A 22,225-nucleotide genomic window follows, 5' to 3' on the forward strand; every position below is an offset into this window, starting at 1 on the left:
TGCAATATAACATTGTGGATGTGTACATAACATTACATGTGAGACACATAAATAGAGAAATATAAGATTGTGGATGTGTACATAACATTACATGTGGATAAACACATAAATAGTGTTCGACAAGATCTCAACCTAGTAGTGAAGATTTTCATAATGACTAACAAGAATGTGCCTATAGATAGATGAGTCAGCAAATTCCTACAGACCTAAAGTCTTGCAAACCTTAAAGAGTCCTAAGTTTCACGGGTGCAAAGTGGTACCTATAGTATATAATGGTTACTAAATTAAACTTAAGATTTTTTTTTTTTCACTACTTTAATCTTCTAAGGACCATGGTAACACTTTAGATATTTGGACGACTAATTTGATGACACTTTTTTTATTAAACACTAATAATTTGAGATTACTTATGTTTGTTTTTATCAAAAACTACTTTTGTTTCATCAAAATTCCAAGCTTACTGCAGAAGCACCACTACCTGCGAGAAGCATCATCCAGATATGACTTACCAACCAACAAATCTACCTATATACAAAAATGGCAACAATAAGTAGAATATGAATTAATTTTGGGAGAGGAAATTGAGCCAAAGAAAAAAAATTAGGGGGGAAAAACTGAAAAATACATTCTGTTGAGTAAACATCCTAGTTGATATCATGTTAGCTTGACTGCTCAAGACCAGGTAGAGAAGTTGGCTGAAGGTTTGATTTCGGGGGAACACCTGCAGACTGCTTTAGGGATCTTGTTTTTTCTTCTCCTTGCAGAGAAGCTCCTATCTTCTCAGGGCGAAAGTGAGTTCCTTCCAAACCCTGTTCTAGCTTTCTCTTTACCTTCTTCTTTATTAAAACACCATCAGCACCCTTGACATCATCCAGAGAACCACCTGAACTTCCCTTTGCTTTTTCTTGTTTTGGACCATTGACAGGATTGTGAACCCGTGCGGTGGTGACTGTATTAGAAACTGTCTTGTTTACTGAAGCATGAGGATGACCACTAGAGTCTGTAGCTAATCTTTCTCGCAAGGGCTGTTGCAAAGTAATTGGACTAGGATCAACTTGAACATTCTCCTCTGGTCGAGGTGCCAACAACTTTTTCCTCTTGATTTTCTCCTGATCCTAACAATGAGTAACCAGTGAGATAGAAAACTAAAAACATCATTCTCATAAATATCAAATCCTAATTGTCATTTGTACATACAAAAAACAGAAAGCAAGTTCTCCAATTCTTCTGATGTTAATGGTCAAAATGTATTCAAAACATTTAAATTCATGAAAAATTATATGCCACATAAATAAATTCCTACCCCTCCTCCCCAATTTTATGGCCATACAGAAATGGTTTATTAGGAAATAGATGTCTAGTAAAAATACCAAGATAAACCTTACACAAGCTACGTTGCTTTAAGTGTTTGAACAGAGAAGAAACAAATAAAGGAAAGCTCCTATATAAAAGCCTAGATAGCAACGGGAAGGGACATGATTATTGGAGCATCCTCATTTTGGAAGGCCAAAGACTAAAGACAGCATCAGTTGTCAGAATTAATATTAGAATTCATACTTGCAAAAGAATTAGTCTCTCATGTGGCACAGATAATTCTGAGTCAATCTTTGATGAATCTTTGTCATCGACAGAAAAAGTTAAATTGCACCCAATTTTGATAGCAACATCTAGAAGGAGTGGATTGCTTAGGTGATGTTTTCTTGAGGTGCACCAGACAAAGCTGACTATAATGGTAGTACAACTTGTCTGTCAGCATGCAAGGAGCAGCAGTGCACTAGTTCCAACTTTTGAGGTAAAAGAAACAGGGCTTGGGCTTGGTCTAGGAAGGTTTGATAGCAGCGTCAATGCAAGGGGTTTGGGCTTGGTCTAGGAAGGGTTCCCCAAGTAGAAGTCAACTAAAGGGGCAGAGAGAGAGGGAGCAGAGCAGAGTACAGAAAATGCCAAAAGCCACCGAACAAAAAATATCAATCTCCCAGTCAGATTCTTCAAATTGCAAAACCATGTCTGAATAAGAATCCATAAATTGCAAAATCTGAATTTCCATTCTTAGCCAAGGTGAATCAGATTTGACATATCCAGGAAATAATAGCTCAATAAGTTAACATTTTAACAATATTTTCAGTGATTCATAATTAATAGTTATTTATTTAAAGCTATAATTAAGGTAAGGATGAGAAGAAAAATTAAAAGACTCCTGTTTGGTTTCCAACATAGTCATGCCTCATAGGTATTTGCAGGCTAGACCACAAATTATGATTGTGAAACTCTTCAATTTTCAAAACAGAGAACATGTGAACTGTAAAGGCTGCTTTGTTTTAATAGAGATTTTAGAATATTACTATACCAAAGTTAAAAGCTATTATTTATTGCAAATGCATACCTTATGTCTGCTGTACAGTGCTCTGCGCCTCTCTTTTGACCTGCAAATTGCACGCTTGATCCCATGGTTGTCCATGTAACCATTTGGCCATAACTCTGCAAGCTGAAGACAATGCACTTGAAAGTAAGAAAAAATATGTTTATAAAAAGCAAACATTAATTTAGACACCACAAACTGCAATGCATATGCACTACACACAGTCGCACAAACAAAAAGTAACACAAGCTTCTGAAATAAGAGAATCATTTATGAGGACTCAGAAGGGGAAAAATGCATGGGTGAAAATACAATTTAGAATCCTTTTCGTTTCAATGTTTTCGGCATAGTTATCAATCCTAGAGAGCAATGCTTAACAGCCAAACCTCAAAAGATATGGCAGGATAGTGAATAACATTATTACTATTTTAGAGATTATTATACAGATATATGATCCATCATTATGTACATAATTACATATGCTAAACAAATACTTATAATTAATATTTCTTGGCTGATTCCCAACTATCAATAAAAAATCATAGGTCTTAAGAAAAACAAACAATTAATAAAAACAAAAATGAAGAAAAATATATATCAAGTCAGAATAGAGATGAGAATAGAGATGGGAGGCTCCACAGGTTTGGTTGCATAGCAAAACAAAGACGAGAGAGAAGAAAGGGGTTATCAATCACAGAAATCAAGAAGAGGAAACATAGGAAAATTGAGGGCAAGGGTTATATACGTTTTCTGAAAATGGAGGGAAGTCAAATTTTACACTTAAAGTACCCTCAAAAATGCTTTTCACTTTAGAGGCAGAAAAGAATTTTCACTGGCTTCTCTGCAAAAGAGGCTACAACAGTTGTGAGCAAAAACACCCCATCTACTGCAGTTTTGACACATCTGAATGACATTCTACTCTGCACCTCTGTAATTGCACCACGATTGTGCACTATTGATAACTATGGTATTGAGAAGAAGGGATAGAAGAGATTTTAAATAGTACTAATTTAGAAATTTTAACTTGAACTAGGAGATATAGAATAGAAAATAAACCAAATCAAACCCAGAGGAAGAAGGTACTGAAAGTCTGAAATGTAAAAACAAATTAAGGTTGTGATTCTATGTAGCATAAATTCATCATTCAACTCCAGATAAACCTTGAAATCCATTAACTCTGCTAGACAAATATTGAGAGGAAGGCATAGAAAATTTGAACCACCTCAGCATACAACTTTCTGATTTGCGGACCCGAATTTTCATCTAACCCCTGGAACAATTGCAAATAAGATTCATAAGAACAAACTTCAAACCACACAGGATCTACAAAATAAATACTTAAGGTTCAAACTTCTGTACATCAACAAAGAGGTCATAGAGATCACAAATCTTGTCTTCCAATGCAGTGTCCATACTAAAATTCTTTTTAGTTATTGGTTTCCCATCAGGACCTAATTCTTGTTCCCCAGATGCTGCAGCTTGCTGCTGTAGCTGAAATGCAGGAAAACATGAAAAAGCATTGCATATTAAATAACCAAAATCTTCATCAATCAATCATAAGTACAGTTATTTCCTGTAAAATTGCAACCAAGATACAATGGAAACATCAGGAAATATATCAACAAAACTAGATTCAGTTTCATAATTACAACTAATGAAATCCTTTTCCAGGTAAAAATGATCCATAAGTAAACATGACAAAATAAGGATTTACATATAAAACTCAAAATTGCATTGAATGGATATAAAGAAGCATCCATAAGAAAGAGTGAAAATAAGTATACTATGGACTATAACTATAATAGGGGGAACCAAAAAGTAGCTACGTGAACCAGCTAAAACAAGCAAGAAGTACTGAATATTTGATTTTGATATGGAATGAAATAGCAAGTGTAACTATAATAACCTTGGATTCTATGGTTGGGGCCTGCATCTTAATCATCTCAATAACTTCCTTCTTTATCAGTTGAAACCTAACATCTTTCTCCTGCTTCGCAGACAAACCCATACTGATCATAATTTTTAAGTTTCTCTGTAGCAGGAAGATATTGAATGAGAAGATAAGTTTCAATTCTAGCATTAATGGTAACTAAAATTACCTATCTAACGATGAATACAAATATAAATATAAATTATAAACAAAGAGAAGAATAGTTGCAAAAAATCATTGACAACATAAACAATAAATAATAGGTGGGAAATTACTTTTTTTTGGATTGGATTGTAAAAGAACAGAGCTCATGGTTGAGTTTGTTTGGTTTTTATACTGAAGAATAAGTTTTGAAATATAATTATATAAAATCACTTGAAAATAGTTCACTTGCCATAAAATTAATTTTGTAGTGATTGGAATAGAGATTTTTTCTTTTTTGAAAATCACCAGCTCCTACTGTTAGTGTTAGAAAAAAAAACATTTATTATGTAAACAGTGTATCCATTACGACAAATTAGGGATTTAGATTGATTTTTCATATCCATGATTGATTCTTTCTACACTAATCCATGATTATAAATCAAGAGCGTGGGTATAGAACACACACGATGTTCAACACATTCTTTCTTAGCTGGAATCAGTTCTATTAACCAAGGCAACAAAGTTTTTTCCTAAATCTGTTTCTATGGCATTAAAAATTTGAGCTTGGGAAACTTGATCCATTACAATTAGTGCGGGTTTGGTTCAATTTATTTAAAGGAATAACTACTTATTTTGGCCCGCTTCATGAGAGTTTTTATGAAATAAGCTAGTATTTCTCCCAAAATAATCTTATACCAGTCTTGCACTTAGAATCAATTCAGGAAGGCCATCTGTCACTTTGGAGTCCCCAAAGTCTAAAGCAAACAGGTGAAGGAAGACCAGTTTTTATTAAAATGAAAGTTGACAAACAATCAATTTGAAATAAGAATTTCATAGACTCAGTCATGGCTCAAGCTAGGGTGGGCAAACCCTCATAGGTCTCCCACGGTGGGAGATGATTTTTTCCCCATTAGATTTATTATCTTTTAAATCAAAGGTCCAATTTTGTTTTTTTTTTATAATAGATAATTATCTTTCCTGGTTTGCCCTTGACACCCTCGCCACTTTCCACCGCAAAACCTCCACTTGCAGTAGCCTCACTCTCCTCTCTCTCCCCATCAGTTCCCCCTTCGTCCAACCCAAGACACCCTCTGCCCCATTCTCGCTCTCCTCTCTACAACCATCTCTCCCTAGGCTCCCACCACAACCGTGACACGGACTCTCCATTGCCGTTGCGCCTCCCTAGTCTGGTTCTGCAACAACTGCCCCACTGCCACCAACAACGAGCCCTCTCCTTCCTCCCCGTCTACCGCTTCAACCGCACTAACTATGCCAAGTCTTCCAGCAGCGCTGCTGCACCGCCCTGGTTGAGTCCATCTCGGACCTGTGCCAGAGCCTCCAGGCTCACAGCTTCAATCTGGTAATGCACATCTGGAAGCCCAAGTCAGTGCTGGTGGACTTGGCGAAGGCCATCAACACTGGTTTTCTTTTTTGTCTACAGTGGGTTGTGATTTATTTGGGTTTTAGGTGATTGTTTTCGGTAGTGGTTTGTAATTGTAGTTTATAGTGGTTGCAGTAGAGGTTCTGTCATCCTAGGGTGCTTTGTGGTGGAGGTGTTGGCGGTGGCTTGCGTCATCGCAGCAGAGGTGAAGCGACAAGATGGAGTGAGAGAGAAGGGGGCAGAGACAGATTGGGAAAAAAGAAGAAAAAAAAATTTAATCCTTTATTTAAAAAGTAATAAATCTAATGGTGAAAAAATCATCTACCACTGTGGGAGACCTATGAGTATTGTCCACCCTAGTTTGAGCCCTTAGACATGACATTGAAGTACACCATAAAAAGGGAAAAGGATGAAAAAAAAGGAAGAAAAGAGAATCAATCTTTAAGAAGGTCACAAAAGTAAGTCACTCAATCAAACCACACAATGTGATTAGGTCACAAATGTATTCAAAGCCTAAATATGGTATTGTTATATCATAACCTAATCATCAAGCAGACTACAAATTGTACAAAAGTTCAGGATAGTGGACTGGACAGCAAGATAGGTGATTTGAGAGATGCAATAATTAGTTTCAATTTAAAAATTTTGTATAACTTTTGGGTTCAACAATAAAAAGGCAGCCTAGTGCTATAAAGCTCATGCTGAGCATTGGGGGGGATTATAACCGCAAACTAAAAAATATATACTAAAGGATTATCTGTTACGTTTATCAAGCTTAAATACCTTTAGCGTTCTGAGCTGAATCAGATGCCCAAGAATACTCATAAGACGGTTAAGTAACTCCTTTGATACTTTCCCTTGGCTTGCCTGCTGCAACAAAAACATATAGTCAATATTACAATATGATAAATATTTGATACTAACTATCAGATCCAGTGAAATTGAAATCATTTCAAAACATTCACATTCATTCTCTCTCTATTCTAAAACAATGTTCAAACTGAGAAGACTTTTGAGAAGAAGAAAAAAATACAAAATTGTGCATATATCTAGAAGCATTTAGCATAACAAGAAGAAAACAAAATTTGCCAATACCGCTAATCTGGCAACTTTAGCAAGTTTCAGCTTTATTTCTCTAGGCAATCTCCGTTTGACACCCTGAGGTGTGGTATCAACCTCCTGGTTTTCCATAGTTGGCGGCCTTGCTGTAATAATATTTAAAAGAAAAACTTAGCATTAGCAACAAACTTCCCACATTTCCTATAATTTGAGCTTTAAAACATTTTCCAAACTTACATTCTGCAACTATCTTCTCCAACTCTCGAATAGCTTTCTCAAGTGTTGTAGTTTTAGGCCTAGCACTAGAACCATCTTTCTTGAGCACATTTTCAGATTTCTGCATAAGCTTCAAATCAGATCTTGATTAACACGGTATATGTTACACACATAACAGCCCACTTTCACAACTTTTGTTGTCAGAAGTCATATTAATAAGAACATGTTATCTCACCAAGTGCATGCTACATGGATAGTATAGTTTGCCAAAATCTTAAAGAAAAACCAGCCATGTATACCAATATCCCTTAAATAGAAATTATTTTGATTGAAAAATGATGATCTGCAACCGCCAAGTTAACAAGTCAATGGAGTAAATTGAAGCAATAATGCTGCACTGTTAAGATCCAATCACAAGGTATGAGACTTGAATCCCACAATAATAGTCAACAGTGGATAGCGTCACAGGGTCACTCCCAAAAACATTAGTGGGATGACGGCTATTTGAATATATATGTGTATATAAAATAACATATAAAATATTTCTTATTCTTTCTTGTATATATATTTCTTATTATGATATTATATTATATTATTTGATTATTTCATTTTCTATTTACATATAATTTTTTTTATAATATTTATATGTCATTATTATTATATACACTACTTTTGTCCCTAAATATAGACTCTTTTTAAATTTGTTTGTCCTTTTTTATAAGATTCTTTTCAAGTTGTATTTTGCATATTTTTCACCACAATACCCTTAATTACTTTACAATAAATGCTATAAATTATTAAGACAATTTCATTCTTTCTCTTATAGGATTGGAGAAGACTAGGACACATTAATTAATTAGGTAAAAAGTAATTAAGTGGAAAAAGAGATGATGAGTTACAATAATTTTAAGGGTAATTTTGAAAAAATAATACAAATTGCTAACAAATTTAATGTTGATAACTAAATTAACCAACTTTCTTCAAGGATGTGAATTAGTTAAAAGAGTTTTATATTTAGGGACAAAGGTAGTAATATATTAATATGGTATACACTATACATTTGTCTCTATTATATAATATATCATGTGTTAATATTTTTCTATATTTTTAAATATTATAGAATACTCTATCAGGGCAAGCCCTAGCACAACGGTAAATTTGTGCCTTGGTGACCAGTTGGTCATGTATTTGAATCCGAAAACAGCCTCTTTGCATATGCAAGAATAAGGTTGCGTATAATGACCCTCCTCCATACCTTCACATAGCAAGGAGCCTTTGGGCACTAGGGTATGTTAGTTTTTTAGTTTTTATTATAGAATACTTTATAGTATAATATATGGTTGATTATAAAAATAAAAAGCAAAAGAAAACCTCCCCAATTGTAGGATTGTTTGGGTTGGAGAGTAGCCCAATTTAGGGTACAACACCCACTCCCAGCCAAAAACAAAGTAAGAAATCTTGGGCTCTCCTAATACAATAGTTAGCTTTGTGGTGTGGTTCTCTCAAGATTCTTATCAATTCGCATCAAAGCTTTTCACCGTGTCTCTTAATTGCAAACAAGTGATGTGGATGGTGATGACAACATTGCAGTATTTGCTCAGAACTAGTCAAAGAACTAGTGCATAGCCAATCTGAATGGGCATTGGGGCTGCAGAGCATGGTGAGATGATAGGATCCAATTACAAGGTATGAGACTTGTGTCCCATGTTGGAAGTATGGGATTCAGGTGTGGCATTTATAACGCTTTTTTGAGCACTCTAACTACAACTGTTTTTGTATTATGATTATCTCAAGGTTCTTATCACACTTTCCCTGGCACACAGCATGTCATGCTTCAATATAATCTGCTAATCGCAATGGAAGTGATCAACTAGAAGTGCTTATTTGGTGGGCAGTTCCATGCTTCATATGGTAACTATGGCTTAGAATGGAGAATCCTTTAATTTAAAGCTGAATAGAAAAAATGAATTGATATAAATGCAGCAGCGAACCTTTTTGTTGGTATTAAATGTTTCATTAAATTAAATTAATCATATTGGAAATAAAATAAAGACAACAGAAAAGCAGCTACGTAAACTTACTGGTGCTTGTATAGCAGATTTTCCGACATACAAGTTAAGATCTGGCAGTTCATGGATGTCATTTTTATCTTTTGACCGACCAGCCTTTTCTAGATTGTCAACACTAATTGAGATTTTTCCAGGCTGGGATTTGGATTTTGCAGATGCACTTTTTTCATGGTACTTCTGACGAGAAGTATCAAGCAAGCCACTTGCATCTTTATATTTATCACTTGTGTTCTTAGATTGAAGTACTCTAGTCTTCTGTTTTTCAGCATCTTCTGCAGCAGCAGGAGCATTAGTTGATACTTTCGAACAAACAGGAGGATCCAACATTGGTCTTGTGTCAGCAGTTTTCCTTTTCAAACTAATTCCAGACACATCCAATTGATTCTGAAATGTCATGTCTTCATAATGTTCACCAGGTACACCCAAATTATGGGAGGAACTAATCGTATTTTTCACAGGTAACGATGCAGTCTTTCCAGCAGCAGTCTTGCCCACTTTTACATGTTTATTTGATACATGACTATCAATATGTTCTCCAGGATTCTTCGGTACATCTTTTCGGCGCCTTTTCTTTGCTTGCTGGATAGGTAATACTGGAGGTTCATTTCTTGTAATATAGAAAGAAACAGAAAATCAATAAAATCAGGAATTTGTGTGAAAAATTCATCTACTCCAAACTACAATTTTAATAGACTCAAAATGTTGGCACAACATATGTAAATAAGTGTCACAGGAAAGAATATTCAACCATAAGCCAAGAAAAATTGTTATCAGGAACAGGAAGAAAGAACTTCACAATATCAGATACTAATAAAGATATTAAGTTATAACTGATGAAAAGTTTAACTCAGAGTGACAGGTTAGTTTAAAGTACATAAAAGTAAATTCAAAGTTTAGATCAAAATAGTGTAATAGACCAATAATCAGCAATGAAACAAGACCAACATTTCAAGCATTAAAATTAACAAGTTACAGGAACCCCAACATTAGTTGTTGTCACTACTCAAACTATGACTGTGAATGATACATGATCTCATTTCGTGTTCATATAAAAACACAAGCAAATATATAACTTATGGTGGCAATATTATTCCACTGACTTTAATATTATACCCATCAATTAAAAAAGAGAGAAGTGCAAAGACTTTCAAAATTAAGTGGTTTACAAAGAAAAGAGATAGACATAAAGAGCACAACCCAGTGCATGAGGTTCCAACCTAATGGGATTTGAGGAGGGAAGATGTACACAGACTTGGCCCCAGAAGTAAAGAGGCTATTTCCAGGACTCAAACTGGTGACCTCAAGGCCACAAGGCAGCAGCCTTAGTGTTGCACCAAGGCTAGCCCTCACACAAAGAAAAGAAATTGACATACACAGAAAATATTCAAACAAAAAACACTTACATGCGTTCCAATTTCCCCCTATTTACAAAGAATCCATCATGTTTGATTGAAGAATTATCAACCTCAAAATACTCATCCTGCAGAAAGAACAGTAGAACTACATAAAAAAAATATGCAAGGTGAAATGGCAACAATATAGGACAATACAATTCCTATCAACATCAATGAAAGGTCAAATAGTCATAATGGCATGAGTCATGACAAATCAAAACAGTATAAAAAGATACCAACCAATTCAGCATCATCAATGAAAGAGTCGTCTGTATCATATTGATCATCAGGAACATCAAGTGCATCCTCCTCATCACTGCTGTCCTTACCCTAAAAATGATTCAGAGTCCCATTATTCCCAACATGGAAAGTAGCTCAAAAAATTTAATAGAATACTTACATGTGCATCTATGATATGAATTTATAGTAGAAACCAATTCATTTTTGTACAGAGCATTGAGTAACAATCTCAGGAAGCAACACACCCATACCATGTAAAGGCGTTCAATCTTCTCTATTACAGCACTGAAACGGTTTGTCTGAGGTGCACCCTGTTCTTCAATCTCCATAGGTTGTCCCTAAAACGACAGGTGATATTAAAATAGAGAAACACAAAACCATAGTCCCATACAATTTCAAAAGACAATATGCTGATTCCTGCTGGTATACAAGTACCCAGAAGACCAATAATTATACTGTAGCATAAAACAAGATTGAGTCAATTCAAGGCTTGATTACCTTGACTCCATACAATTTCATGCTATAAATAAATAGATATATACTACATACTGCACGTATTGTATAGTTTAAAAGGACAGAATTCCAAACAACAGCACTTGACCTATTAAAAAAAAGTAGGAGCCAGATACTGGTGAACTGTAGCCTATTTACTTTTAGATGTTGGCTAAATTTATTTGTTTCTCAAATAATAAAGCCTTATTCAGATCTATCTATTAATCTCAAGAAAGTTCAGCTAATAAAAATAACTACATATAAGAATATGTATTGAAGGTAGAAGACAAAGGTATGGAACAACTAAAAAATCATGCAAATAATACTGATTTGATTTATTGATTTTTATGCCAAATCCCTTTAACAAAGGGTTAGCCTTGAATCAACAGTAATGTTACTGCTGTGACCAGGAAGTCATGGGTTCACCTCTTGGGAAAAAGCCTCTCCACTTGGCGGGGGTAAGGCTTTGTGCATCTACCCCCAGAACCCAAGAGGTGAGGGCCTCGCACACTGGATCACCTTTTTATTAACTACCTTAAACTAATGAGAAAAAATTAAGGCTTCAGTTATGAAACTAGTTAGCATAACATTAACTCCAATTATACCTATATATCAATTTAAATAAAAACAAATAACATGATGTTCCATCGGTTCACCAAATTTAAAAGAGGGCCACACATTAATAGTGTTACTGTATTTGGATTTGCATTCTGGCACATTTTCACGACAAGTCAGCTAACTGACGTAAAAGCAACATTTACTTGCTTTATCATTGATGCAATCATACCATGCCAAAACCAGTGTTGCTAAATAGCAGCCAAGGCAGAATGGCAAGGTGGATTTTTTGCCAACCACCATAGGCAATTTGTGAAGAAAGGCCTGCCACGGCAGTACCATAAATCACAATGGCATGTTTATATGGAAGAATTTTGGCCTTCCACCATCCGCCATTGATAACACTGGCCAAAACACAAACACAAACAGACAGAAATTAAGTGAATAGGCATAACACACTCAACCTAATAAATATTTAGTCAAATACAAGTACTTCCATGAGCAATTCAACTTTGCCACAACAAAACCCTTTTTAAATAATTTTCCATAAGAGCAGTGCCACACAGCACAAACCATTGTCCAAAACCAACAAGAAACATCATGGCATAACACAAATCCAAATTAAGTCAATAGGCATAACGCATTCAACCTAATAAATATGAAGTCAAATACAAGTACTTCCACAAGCAATTTGATTTTGGCATGACAAAACCCTTTTAAATAATTTTCCATACGCGCAGCGCCAGGCAGCACAAACCATTGTCCAAAACCAACAAGAAACATCATGGCATAACACAAATACAAATTAAGTCAATAGGCATAACACATTCAACCTAATAAATTTCAAGTCAAATACAAGCACTTTCACCAACAATTCAACTTTGCCACGACAAAACCCTTTCGAATAATTTCCCGTAAGATAAGCGTGACACGGCACAAAACGTTGTCAAAAACCGACAAGAAACATCCAGGCACTTCCCAGTTAACAGCATGCCAGCTCAATCATTAACAGTTTAGCAGAACGTAAACCTAAAAAACTACACTATCCTAATTCCTAACCCTTATTTCAGTCCGGAAAAAAAAAACAGTCACAGCTCAGTCAAAAACCACTCTTACAAAATACAATTAAAAATATCATCCATACACCACAGTAACCCTCTCACACATTGCAACCTACTCACCGAATCACAATGTACGTAAACAGAAATGTCAGAAACAGAAACACATAAACCTAAACGAAAATTTCAGAAACACATCATTACCCGAACCAACAACTCGGAACCTAAAAAGAGGCTCACCGGAGCGATTCTGGACTCGAGCGCAGGGTTCGCATTGGGAGCGCGGTGCTCCGGTGCGGAAGCGGATCCATTGTTGACCTTGTTGGCGTCCTTCATGAGCTTCTTCCACGACACTATGGTGGTCTCTCCCGGGCGGAGCTCCACCGTGAACATTTGCCTGTCGCCTTTCTTCACGAACGACGACGGAGCCCTCGCCGCCGCCGACGAGGAATCGTCGCCCCCGCCGAGAGGAGCCGCCTCCCCCGCCATATGAGCAGTGCCGATTGGCGAGTTTCTCGGGCGTCGGTGCGAGATTTCGGGGAGAAATTGTTAGGGCGCGAGAAACATGGCGGAAAGCGAAACAATAATAATAATAATAATAATAATAATAATAATAATAATAAGCCCTAGAAACTGAAAATGAAGAACAGAGAACGAGAACGAGAAGAGGAAGGAGTGAAGAGGTGAATTGGGATTGCGCGGGATTCAAAAATGAGAGAGATAAGAAAATAAAAGAAAATATTGTGAAAAAATTAAAGGAAAAAGAAAAAGGGATTGTGGAGGGGTTTTAAGTTTAACTGCAATTTTGACTCGGTCGTAAAAATTTTCCGGTCTTTGTTTTCCGAGAATGGGTGGGAGGGAAAAGGGATTTGGGTCGGGTTAAGTTATTCTATGGGCCGGGTCCTGTGTTCAATTCAACATGATAGATTTTTTTTGTTTTCCATGTAAAAAAAATTGGAAGTTTTGTAATTGTTAGTTTAAACCGTCTGTGTTTTTTTAGTTTAATTTTTATGTATTTTTAACATAAAAAATTACACTAACCTTTGAAAAGCAACAACTCACCAAAGTTTCAAAAATAATAGACGATGTGATATTACATCCATAATAGTCAATAGAGCTTCCATTACAAATTTCACACATGTCATCATGGATGGAGCTTCATGCAAAAGAACAAAAGGAATAAATAAGACATCACTCAGGATCAGCGATTCCTGAACCCAACATGGCAAAGACAACACTTATACCGTAAATGGTTTTCATACTATACTTTTGTAAATAGTTTTTCTATTATTATTGTTATTGTAGAAAAGTCTTCAAAGTCTCTCTTCTCCACCATTTCATATGATTGTTTTTCATTTCTCCTTTCTCACTTCTTTCTTCTTCTCATACCTCTCTTCAATTATATTCTTCAGACGAATCAAATCCTTGCCACTAGAGCATTGTTTTGATGTCATTGTACAGACAATTGTTCAGACTACTCATCATCTTCATGCGACTTTGGAGACAACACCTATGTTTTTTCCTTTGCTCGCAACTTGGTTATGGTTTTTGTTCCTTCTCTCTTGCATCTTATCTTTTCTTTTACATTTTCCCTTTTTTTTTAAAAAAAACTTCATTAGATCATAGGTTGCACATTAATACAATTATTGAAATGTGACACATTAAAACACCTTTTTCTTATCACATTTAAAAACCTACTGCACTATAATCAAAACAGTTTTCACCTTCAAAGTCAAAAGGCCTTTCCCTAACAAAGACGTCATTTGGACCGCACACAAGAAAAGACAATTAGGCTTCACAGTTATTCTTTTCTTTTTGCCATTTTATTTCACTTTTTTTTTATCAAAACATTGAATTTAGATTTTTATTTATATTTGCTAGATCAATTTGAGGTGGACTTGAATCAGTCATCAATATCTACTACAAAGAATATAGGTATGATGTATTTCTTCTTATAAATTCAACTATTTTGTATTGTTTCTATTTTTTGAGCTAAATGAATTTAATATAAATTTTGGCTTGAAAATTCCTAAATAATTATTAAAAATTGAAAATTAAATGTAATTCATGATAACTATTTATAATATTGAACTAAAATTCTCAAAAAGTTTCATCAAAACATAAAATTGTTTGCTATAAAATTTGGAAATGGTCAACTTTTTACATGTGAATCGATCCCTAATCAAGTTGTTTATGCGCGAAACTGTTGACAATGATGAAGTGACAAAAATAGCACAAGAAGGGGAGGTTGAATTGTATTTTCAAAAAAATTTAATTCCTTTTTAAAAATAAAGAGTATTTGGATATAAGTTTTAAAAGAGAAAAATTATAATGAAAAATTGCTATGAGCTCCAAACAAAAATGCAACCAGTTTATTTTTATAAAAAGGCTTTACAGTTCAGAGCTATGTTTCAAAAAGACTTGTTTAGTCATAAAGACTTTGATGAAGAGGTCTAGTTTTAAGTTCCTTAAGACAAGGTTTTTCTGCCTTAATGATTTCCACAAACAAGTTAACAAATCAACACATAAATTAGTGCTTAATTGATAAGGTTAATTTGGGAAATTCAAAAACAATTAACATCGACAGCAATGGTTTAGGGAAGGCAAAAAAAAATGCAATTTTAAGTTAGGGGTGTTCATGTAGTAAGTGCTAACCTGAGGGGAAGTTAGCATAATTTGCTCTATTCTATAAGCAATGCATGCATTTGAAAAATAATCTAAGAATTTTATATAATTTAATACTTCTACTAGAGTGTTAACTTCATCTTAATTTTAATATTTCTCTCAATACTTTGAAGACTGAATATAAATCAAGACCCTTAATATGAAAAATGTGCACCAAATCTTAAATTAATTTTAAGATTAATACAATATTTTTTCAAATCATTTGCCTTAAAGTTTTAAATTTTCTAAATTCAAATAAAAAACCAAAAATAGTTTCATATTGTAAAAATTATTCAAATCGAGTCTCTATAGAGGAAATAGATTGTTCTTCTATGTATAGAAAATATCCAATACAAAAGAATCTCCAATTGAATGTGTGATCTCATTATTAACATTTTCATCAAAAAATGATTTTCTACGGATTATACGTTTTTTCACGAAATTTCAACTCTATATCTATTTCAATAACTAATTTGTGTGGAATCCAAAGTCAAAGTAAAACTATTTTCCCAATAATTTTCTAAATAAACAACGACCTTTTAAATAATCTATAGTAACATCTATATGCATACCTTTCGACTATAAAATCTTACTGACAAAATTAACAACAAACAAAATATCATACCAAATATTCATCCCTGATAAAAATTCAAAGTTTTCAATCTCATAAGTTGCTAAACACATGCATGGCTTCACTTTTTAATTTAGGATCTTCACAACATTTTGATAACTGAAGCAAATAATCTCTTATCTTTGGTGCTTGAGATTTTATTACTTTGACACTTTCAATTCTACTCTCCCATCTAGTTTGAGATAATAATTTCATAGTAAATTTTGCATATATTACCTTGCAAAATTTTCCATCATTTGGTGGATGAAGCAAATAAAGAATAAATGCATTGCAAAACTCCAAAAAAAATAACTCTAGGAGATAAATTAGTCATATCACATAAAACTAAATTCAAGTTATTGTAAAAAGAACTTGTTAGGTTTCAGCATACTGAGAAGTGCTACTCTAGAGGAAATATCTACTATGTTTTTCCCCAATTGGAAGTAGGTAAGTGTGCCATAGTTGCAAGAAATTCACCTACTTTTTTAAGGATCCAATTGTTGACATTGTAACGGCCTTTGTGTATGTTCTATAAGGCTAAGGCAGGACAATTAAGGCCTTCACCTTAGGCCCTTTTAAAATTATTTTTCTTATACATATATTTTTTTAGGAAAAAACAATTTTAAATTATGTATATTGTTTGTTAGTATGATTATACAACTTACAAAAAAGATACACATACATATATTGTTGTAAATTATTTGAAAGGTTTTATTACTCATTTAAAATGTAATAACTAAAGGGATTGAGTATCTTCATCAAGGTTTTAATCATCCCATTATTCACTTTGAAATCAACCCTCACAATGTGTTACTTCATGATAACTTCACTCCAAAAAATTCTAATTTTGGCTTAGCTAAATTGTGTTCCCAGAATCCTAGTTTGGTGTCGATGACAGCTGTTAGGGGAACCTTGGGATACGTTGCACTTGGAGTTTTCTCTAGAAACATTGGGAATATGTCTTATAAGTTTGATGTTTATAGTTATGGAATGTTATTGTTAGAAATGGTTGGAGGCAAGAAGAATGTAGATATGTCTTTTGCACAACATTTCCTTGTTTTGTACCCTGATTAGATCCATAATTTGGTTGATGGATATGTACATATCCATGGTGAGGATGAAGGTGATGTTAAAATTGCAACAAAAAATAGCAATTGTTGGACTTTGGTGCATTCAACGATAGTCGGTAAATCACCCATTCATAAAATTTGTCATACAAATGTTAGAAACTGGAGAGAAAAACAAGTTACATGTGACTCCTAATCCATTTCACTAAACCACTTCCACTACTACTACTAGATTCACTTCAGCAAGATGACCTTTGGAGTTGGAAGTGATTCAAGAATGATTTACAATGGGAAAAATTAATATTTTAATATGTATAAAAGTTGTAGATTTATTTTATGTAATGTAATGAAATCCATCCCCTAGTGTATAAAATGTATATTATTTTTTGCTTAGGATTAAAAAATGTTGTGTTTGAATTAATGATATGAAAAATAATTAAATTATTAAACTATAATATTTTAATTGTTGTGTAAATAAGGTTTATATTTGGATATGTTGGGTTAAAAGTGATTTTAAAATAATTCAAATGGCATAGATTATTTTAAAATCACGTTATATAGAGAACACCAATGAGAGCACACAAAGGAACCCTTAATGAACCAAGAGAAAGGGTTTCCTTTTTTCTTCCTTTTATAGTGGGTGCTCTTATAAAATTCTTGACAGATGTCATCTTGTGATTCCCTCTTTAGGCCATATATTTGTATGTTAGACATCTCGGCTTTGTGTTTGAGTACGAGAGTGTATGATGACATCTGCATGTCTTGTCGAGTATTAGATGTTCAATCATCCTATGTGTAACACTCCAATTTCTATTTCCCATCATATATATTAAAGGCGAAAATTGGTTTCATATAATTATTTATTTAAATAAATATTTTAGGAAGAGAAAGCATGAGTATTAAAAGGGCTTTATAGCTAAATGTTTTAAAATGAGTTTCTAAAATGTATTTTAAGCCTTCAGTGGTTTGCGGTTTTGTCTTAAGTTGTAGAACCATTTAGGGAAACTTCATAAGACATTGTTGTTACTGTGATCAGGGGATTGGAAGAGTAGTTGTCAAACAACTTGTAGTGTTTTTTTTAAAGGTAAAAGGGGACTGAGTTATCTCGTGCATGGGTGCAGCAACAATCATGAGTAGAGGGGTTGGCCTTGAAGTGACAAAAATACAGAGAAGGGGGTTAAATTGAAGTTCTTAACAATTTTATGTTCCTTTGAAAACCAAAAGGCTTACGTAGATAACTCGAAATGAATAAGTTCATAACACAAAAACTGTTTTGAGCTCATAATGAGAATTTGAACAGTTCAGAATGAAAATGCAAGCAATATTGGAAAAAAAATTCTTCTGCAGTTTTAAGCTTTTTGTTCCATGGATAATTCTTTAATAAAAACCTCTTGATAGGGTAAGATTAGTTTTGTTGTTTAGATATAAAAAAATTTAGTGTTTATGAACAAAACTAGTTTTCAAATCAGTGCAAAGCAAAATAAGAAGAATATAGAAGAAGAGTGCACACAAAGATTCATATACTAGTTTACCCCAACCTTTGGCTAGGTCTAGTCCTCATCCTCCAAGATGAGATTTTCACTAACACAACAAATTCACAACTGGACCGACAATCACTAGGTTTCACAACCTTGGTAGTTTCCCACTGGACTTCAAACCTAGCATCTGCTAGACTAACTACACCATTGAAGTTTAGTCTTGCCAAACATTTTTGGGCTTTAGAGAAAAAATTCTATGATTCTAGTGCACAAATAAAAAAATTTCTCCTTACAAGAGAGATTCCACTAAGGAATATGGTTTCACACTTCTAACTAAGAATATTACAAGTTATTAAGCACAATACAAAAGTAGATCACTATCAAAGAGAAGGTTGAAGCTAGAACACATTTCTCACCCAAAGAATTTGTTTAAGATGTTGCTGAAATGGAATGCTTCAACTTTATTTTTCATGACCTTCGAAAGTGCCTTAAAAAACTCCAAAACAAACAGTTGGAGTGGGCTCCAAAAAGTTGACCCACTTTTGGAGCAAGTAGGTTCACTTTTCAACTGTCACGGTGTGACAACTAAATAAAACTTTCAAAGGTTTGCAGTTTAACGAACCTTTCTGAAGGGCATTCTAAAGAATCACCAGTATTGCAATTTTGATGTTTGCTGGAACTAAGTCCCTGCTTTATTGAATTATCATGATGAAGTTCAAATTGATATTTAATTCTGATGTAGTGTAGCTTCCTCTATTCATAGCACTTCTTCATAACTTCATGCATTTTGAAGTTAGTCAACTTTAGAAAGACTTTTTTTAAAGTTTATTGTTGGTGTGTTAGTGTTTTTGTCCACGGTTAGACTGAGTTGATTTCTTCAATTCTTCAATATAATCCTTCCCACCAATGTTTCCCATGGATAATTTTATCTTTCAACAATTGTGCATCTTTTGATGTAGTTAGTTCTTTATTTTTGAAGTGCCCACAATGATTGTGGCAAAGTGAAGAATTGTTCAAACTTAAGAGTCTTGGTGTTTAATCACTCTATATAGCTTCACCTTGAGAGTATGCATAGTTCTATTTCATTTAATTTAAGGGTGTTGGACAAGTGGTCTCAGAAATTTTAAGAAGGGGGGGTTGAATTAAGATTTCGAATAACAAATAAGGAGAAGTAAACTTAAAGAAATATAAACACAAAAAAAAGTAAAAGAGATTAAGGAAAGAGAGAATGCAAAACTGGATTTATACTGGTTCAGCCACAACCCGTGCCTATGTCCTGTCCCCATGCAACCCGCTTAAGATTTCCACTATCCTTGTAAAATCCTTTACAAGCAATGAACCACAAAGGACTTCCTTCCTTTGTGTTCAGTGATTGCAATCAAGAAGTTATTCCCGTTTCTTGCAATGAACCCCAAGGAACGTTGGTCCCTTGTGTCTAGTGATAACAACCAAGAAGTTATACCCACTTCTTGCAATGAACCCGAAAGACGTTGGTCTTTTGTGTCTAGTGATCAACCAAGAAGCAAATCCTGCTTCTTGCAATGAACTCAAGGAACGTTGTTCCCTTGTATTCAGTATTTGCAACCAAGAAGACCTTCTCTTGATAACAATCACCAAGAGTAGGTCTCTTGAAAAACGTTTTTGTAAGAATGGAGGAAAGGAAGAAAATAGAATAGCACAAGTTTTTGTCCAATGAACTTTTCTTGACAAAACAAGTGTTGAACAAAAACTCTTAGAAAGATGTTGAGAATTAGTGTTAATCAATTTTTAAAAATTCGTGCCAATGTCACATATTTATAGTCATTTGATGGCTTTTGAAGAACCATGTTAAAATTTGTGTCTCTTGGCAAAAACTAATCACTTTAAAAGTTATGACTCTGGCAATTTATTTTTCAAAACCAATCACTGGTAATCGATTACAATTATGGTGTAATCGATTACACAGTTTATTTTATCAAAGGTCGTGTTCATGTTGAAGTTTGAAATCCAACGTTCAGAACCACTAGTAATCGATTACAAGTATTGCGTAATTGATTACACTATTTTAAAAATATTTTGACACAAGTTGTGACTCTTGAGATTTGAAATTCAGTGTTCAAAAACATTGATAATCGATTACATGCCCATGGTAATCAATTACCACTTTGTAAAACAGTTATAAAACTGTTTTGGGCTTCTGGTAATCGATTACTACCTTATGGTAATTGATTACCAGATAGTAAAAACTCTGGTAAAAGATTTTTCTTTGAAAAATTATTTTGGACAAATTGTGATATTCAATCTTTTCTTTGAAAAATTCTTTTATACTTGTCATACCCTAATTTCGTTCGGGGACTGTTGTTTGTCGACATGCGACCTCCGTTTGACCACTTCAAAATGTTTAATACCCGTTGCCATGAAATCCATAAAGTTACAGGACATTTCGGAAAGAAAACAGCCAAAAACACAAAAGTGGGGGGTGAACTTATCAAACACAGGGGTGCACTCAGTAAACTTCATCCAAAACATTCTAGAAGGGGGTGAACTTATCAATTACAGGGTGCATTTAGGAATCTTCCTCAAGAAGCCTTTGGGCGGCAACCACCTCTATTTTGTTAAAAAATGGCATCCGGGGCATTCAGGGCTTCCGTAATGCTTCCGTAAAATTTCCAAAAATCTTGGGTTATCATATTTCACTTAATATTGGTGAAAGGAAAGAGAAAAAAGAGGAAAATCAAGTACGAAATGCTCCCATAAGGCTTCCGTAACTTTTTCGTAAAGTACAAAAAGGGGGGTGAACTTAGTAATTGGGGTGCGCTAAAAAATCTTCCTCAAGAAGCCTCTGGGCGACAAGCACCTCCCCATTTCTCCTATAAATAGGGGGAGGAGGCTGAGCTTCAAGGATCCCTGACCCCTATGCTATGCATTTCAGCTGTTTTGGGTGAAAAACGTGTTTCTGTGAAGAAAATCCAAGCTGAGGTGTCCGTAACGCTTCCGAGACGTTTTTGTGAGCAAATTTGTGAAGATTTTCCACCATTCTTCATCCGTTCTTCGTTCTTTCTTCGTTCTTCAACCGGTAAGTGTTCGAATACGAGACTTTCAATTCATTACTTGTTTTGTTTGCTTTCATCTTCATCTCGTTCACTTTCGATTTTCTTTTCTTCTGTTTTTAACGAGCTTTTTACCTTTTATTTAAGTCATTATCTTGCCTAATAATTGATAAAATAAATTTCAACCGATCATTTATGTTGTAATTTTGTTTAATCACTGGTAGAATAAAATTCAATCGATTATTCACGCTGTAAGCTCGGTTAAATTAAAAAAGACAAAAATAATAATAAAATAATCAAAGTACGTTTGAAAAAAATATAATAAAATAATCAAAATATATTTGAAAAAGTATAATAAAATAATCAAAATATCTTTGAATAAAATAATTAAAAAAATCAATCTTACATTTTTCTTTGAAAGTTTCCTTTAATGAATTGACTAATAACGAAAGTGAAACTAAGGCTAAAATCAACTCACAAATC

General features: G+C 34.1%; 1 protein-coding gene across 4 annotated transcripts; it reads right to left on the reverse strand.

Annotated features, from left to right (window-relative positions):
- Positions 1-13,715, reverse strand: LOC100795185 (ubinuclein-1). Of its 4 annotated transcripts, none has more exons than XM_026124975.2 (13): positions 13,135-13,715; positions 11,041-11,127; positions 10,790-10,879; positions 10,559-10,635; positions 9,168-9,762; positions 7,108-7,216; positions 6,907-7,016; positions 6,595-6,678; positions 4,263-4,388; positions 3,716-3,847; positions 3,579-3,626; positions 2,381-2,482; positions 1-1,115 (listed from the first exon to the last, which is right to left on the reverse strand). In XM_026124975.2, exons 1-13 carry the CDS (start codon positions 13,381-13,383, stop codon positions 660-662), a joined length of 2,265 nt encoding a protein of 754 aa, XP_025980760.1. In that variant the 5' UTR covers positions 13,384-13,715; the 3' UTR covers positions 1-659. The 4 variants fall into 4 exon arrangements, with proteins under 4 accessions (XP_025980760.1, XP_006593818.1, XP_040863800.1 ...); XM_006593755.4 differs by having other exon boundaries at positions 6,595-6,681; XM_041007866.1 differs by having other exon boundaries at positions 7,108-7,207; positions 13,135-13,714.
- Positions 13,716-22,225: the final 8,510 nt, after the last annotated feature.

The sequence above is a fragment of the Glycine max genome, chromosome 13 (genome assembly GCF_000004515.6).
Source record: "Glycine max cultivar Williams 82 chromosome 13, Glycine_max_v4.0, whole genome shotgun sequence".
NCBI lineage: Eukaryota > Viridiplantae > Streptophyta > Magnoliopsida > Fabales > Fabaceae > Glycine > Glycine max.

Coding starts and splice junctions, on each gene's coding strand:
- LOC100795185 (XM_006593755.4), bottom strand. CDS start 13,383: ATGGCGGGGGAGGCGGCTCCTCTCGGCGGGGGCGACGATTCCTCGTCG. Junction 7,017..7,107: donor GGAGAAGATAGTTGCAGAAT/GTAAGTTTGGAA, acceptor ATATTATTACAG/CAAGGCCGCCAACTATGGAA. Junction 3,848..4,262: donor CCCCAACCATAGAATCCAAG/GTTATTATAGTT, acceptor CCTGCATTTCAG/CTACAGCAGCAAGCTGCAGC.